Source organism: Stenella coeruleoalba (genome assembly GCF_951394435.1).
Source record: "Stenella coeruleoalba genome assembly, chromosome: 1".
In the NCBI taxonomy this organism is placed as follows: domain Eukaryota; kingdom Metazoa; phylum Chordata; class Mammalia; order Artiodactyla; family Delphinidae; genus Stenella; species Stenella coeruleoalba.
In genome coordinates, this window is record NC_137169.1 from 32,345,262 (window position 1) to 32,348,625 (window position 3,364).

At 39.6% G+C, this 3,364-nt stretch overlaps 1 protein-coding gene across 1 annotated transcript; it reads left to right on the plus strand.

Moving 5' to 3' along the window:
• Positions 1-256: 256 nt before the first annotated feature.
• TMCO2 (transmembrane and coiled-coil domains 2) lies at positions 257-3,125 on the plus strand. Its single transcript, XM_079903841.1, has 2 exons — positions 257-697; positions 2,728-3,125. Exons 1-2 carry the CDS (start codon positions 476-478, stop codon positions 3,040-3,042), a joined length of 537 nt encoding a protein of 178 aa, XP_079759967.1. The 5' UTR covers positions 257-475; the 3' UTR covers positions 3,043-3,125.
• Positions 3,126-3,364: the final 239 nt, after the last annotated feature.

Genomic DNA, 3,364 nt, shown 5'->3' on the forward strand with positions numbered 1-3,364 from the left:
ATAATTGCTCTCCGTCCCACAGATTATTGGAAATGTTCTATACGCTGTTTAAGAGGGTAGCCACTAGCCACATGTGGCTACTTAAATTTACATTTAATAAAATGTAAAATTCAGTTCCTCAGCCACACTGTCCACTTTTCAAGTGACTAGTGGCTTCCATGTTGGACAGAGCAAATATAGAACATTTCCATCATTGCAGAAAGTTCTGTTGGACAGTGCTGTGTTAGAGCTAGGACTTGCCGAAGATTAGAGAGAGTGCTATGACTGAACTGAAAATTCAGACCACTGTCTGCTTGGTTTTGAGTGAGAAGGTTCAGTGGGTGAGTGGGAAACAAGCTGAGCTTCAGAACAGTGATATCACAAAGCACAGCTCACAATGGCTTCAGAACTGGACTCCCAGACAACTCTTCCTAACTCGTATCTAGGTTCCTAAAGCCTGTGCACATGCAGTTCCTGGAGCTGCTGTTATGTTAAAATGTCACCTTTGTCTTCTATCTGGGACATCATCTCTCTGAGCTCAATATGGAATTATCTACAAGCAACTTTTCTGGGAGAGACTAGTGTGTCTCAGCAAACAAGTTTGGGGCTACTAGATAATCTTGCTCCGGCTGTGCAAGTTATCCTGGAGATTTCCTTTTTGATTTTGTTGGGAATAGGAGTATATGCCTTATGGAAACGAAGTGTTCAGTCAATTCAGGTTATACTCTTTCGTTACAGAGAAATTTAAATAGTTTTATATTGAAATTTGGTCAGTTCCCTCCCATATTGCTGCCACCCAGTTTTAAGACCATGCATATAAACCAGAGTGAACCTTTGTCTCTGAAGTTGGTTGAAACTACGTTATCCTTAAAAACTTCCATCAGTTATGTTTTTGGCATAAAAATGGTCTTTCTCACAATGATCTTTGGCTTGTCTTATGATAAAACACATTAAAGAAGTTCATAATCTGAGAAGGCAGCCTGACCTCCAAATTTATTTGATCATATATTTGTATTCATCTTTGAGTGTCTAACCGTGTGCCAGACACCATATGGAGTACCTCTTATAGAATAGCACTGCAAGTATAACTGGGATCTTGGGTTTCGCCTTTCTGTTCTTACTGTGCCTTTGCTCTGTAACTGATGAGGAAGCGTGTATATTTATTTAGTCATCACAATGAATATACAGGGGCTCTTTTGGGGAGTAGGAGTACAATTGGCTGGGATTATGAAAAACATTTAGGATTTTACAAGCATACCTCTGTTTAATTACCAATTATAGCTATATTGACAATATAGTTAAAATGCTTTGAGAATCCCAACAGTTCCATGAAATAGAGGTTATTTTCATATGACGAACTAGGAAACTGAGGTGCACTGAGGTTCAGCCTAAATTTAAGGAGACGGGACTTAAAGAGGGCTTTGTTAAAGGGTGACTGGTTTACTTGGTAAATGCTGAGATAAGTTATTACTGGATTATTTTGTAGCGCTCACTTATTTTCATGTCACTACTGTTGAGAAATCAGTCACATGCATTCTCTTAATCTCTCAAAACCTTGCATGGTAGGCAGGGCAGGGATTATTATCTCCATTTTGTAGGTGAGCGAACTTGGTTATCACTGACCCAAGGTGACATAGATTGTAAAAGCTGAGATTTGAACCCAATTTTTAGGATTCTAAATTAAATTCTTCTCCAAAAATCTCATTTAATATAGTCCAACTGACCTAAATCCCCAACAGGGATTTGTGTGTCTACATATTCATGTACATGTATTTCAATTAGAATATAGAAGAATAGAAGGCAAAACACCAAACTCTTATCTGTACTTCTGGGTTCTGCTCTTGTTTGGTTATTGTTTAATTCAATCAGAAAGATGAATTCGCAGCCCTCCAGACACCTCAGCCAAAAAGAGGTAGTATAACAGAGTGGTTAATAAGCTCTGGAGTCAGACTGCGGGGGCTTCTTCATTCTATCACTTGCTGTGTGATGTGAGAGCAGTCACTTAGCCTGTAAACCCCAGTTTCCTTATCTGTGAAATCGGTTTGCTAACAGTGCCTCCCTCAGGGTTTTGGTGAGGATTAAAGGAGATCTTGTATGTATAAAGCTTAGCACACAGTAGTACTCAGTAAGCAGTGCTAGTTATTATAAGGAAAAAAGTTGATTTTTTCTCTTTTCCTACCAGGACTCTGTCCTAGCACATTAAAAAACATTTTTTTCTATGACCAGGAAATCCAGTGTTTCAGACCACTGAAACACTGGTCTGAACTGAAAATTCAGGAATATATGGAAATCAGAATTATATGGAATATATGGAAATCAGAATTCCTGGATTCCAGTCCTGGCTCTACCATTTCCAAATATATGACCTTGGACAATGACAGAGTCCGAACTGGAAGGCATCTAAATGGTTATCCAGCTCTGTTTTTTTCTACATAAATAGGTCCTGCATAGGGAAGGAAACTCCTAGCACAGAGCCTTGCATGAGGCAGACTTTCAGCAAACAGTATCTACTATTATTTTTTTAATTTTATTAATTATAATAATCCCTGACCTGCCTACCACTCCATTTTGTGATAAAGATCAAAAGACAAAATAGGTGTGAAGATGTTTTGTTAGACAGAAGCCTTGGCATAGGAATGAGGGATTATAATTACTTTTAGAGTCATCTTTTGTTTTTGCATCTACAGTAAACTGTGGCATTTCACATTTATAAACAAGTAACGTTCAACTTCTGTTGTTTTATTTTAGAAAATATTGTTGTTTGCAATCACACTCTACACACTTTACAAGAAAGGCTCAGATTTTTTTCAGGCTTTGCTGGTCAACCCAGAAGGGAATGGTCTCCCATTTCAAGACAATAATATCTTCCTATCTTTGGGTCTGCAAGAGAAAATTCTGGAAAAACTTCAGACAGTGGAAAACAAAATGAAGGACCTGGAAAGGATGATCATTTCCCAAAAACCTGCCACAAAGAGGGATTGCTCCTCTGAGCGCAGCTGCAGCTGCTCTGACTGCCAGAGTCCCTTGCTTACATCAGGGTTTACATCCGCATCTGAAATGTGATGGACTCCAATCTTTTCTAGAAAAGCACTGTTTCCCTCATGTGTGCAGTGGTGTATCAATAAAGACGGAGAACGATATTGAAATTACCCAGCCAGGACTGGCTCTCTATTCAGCAGGGCCCAGCTTCCACTTGTGTGTGTGGTGGGGTTACGTGGGGGATTGTGGTGGTTAAAAATGTCTGAGATTGTGGTGCCCACTTGGCAGGCTGGAGACCCTAAGCAGCCATATAGAAAAGGAATCATGGGAGTGGGAACAGAAGGGAGAGTGCTCAGGGAGGTGGCCTTGAGCTCCATGCTGAAGAGGTTGGATTCGATATAATAAA

Coding starts and splice junctions, on each gene's coding strand:
- TMCO2 (XM_079903841.1), top strand. CDS start 476: ATGTCACCTTTGTCTTCTATCTGGGACATCATCTCTCTGAGCTCAATA. Junction 698..2,727: donor GAAGTGTTCAGTCAATTCAG/GTTATACTCTTT, acceptor GTTTTATTTTAG/AAAATATTGTTGTTTGCAAT.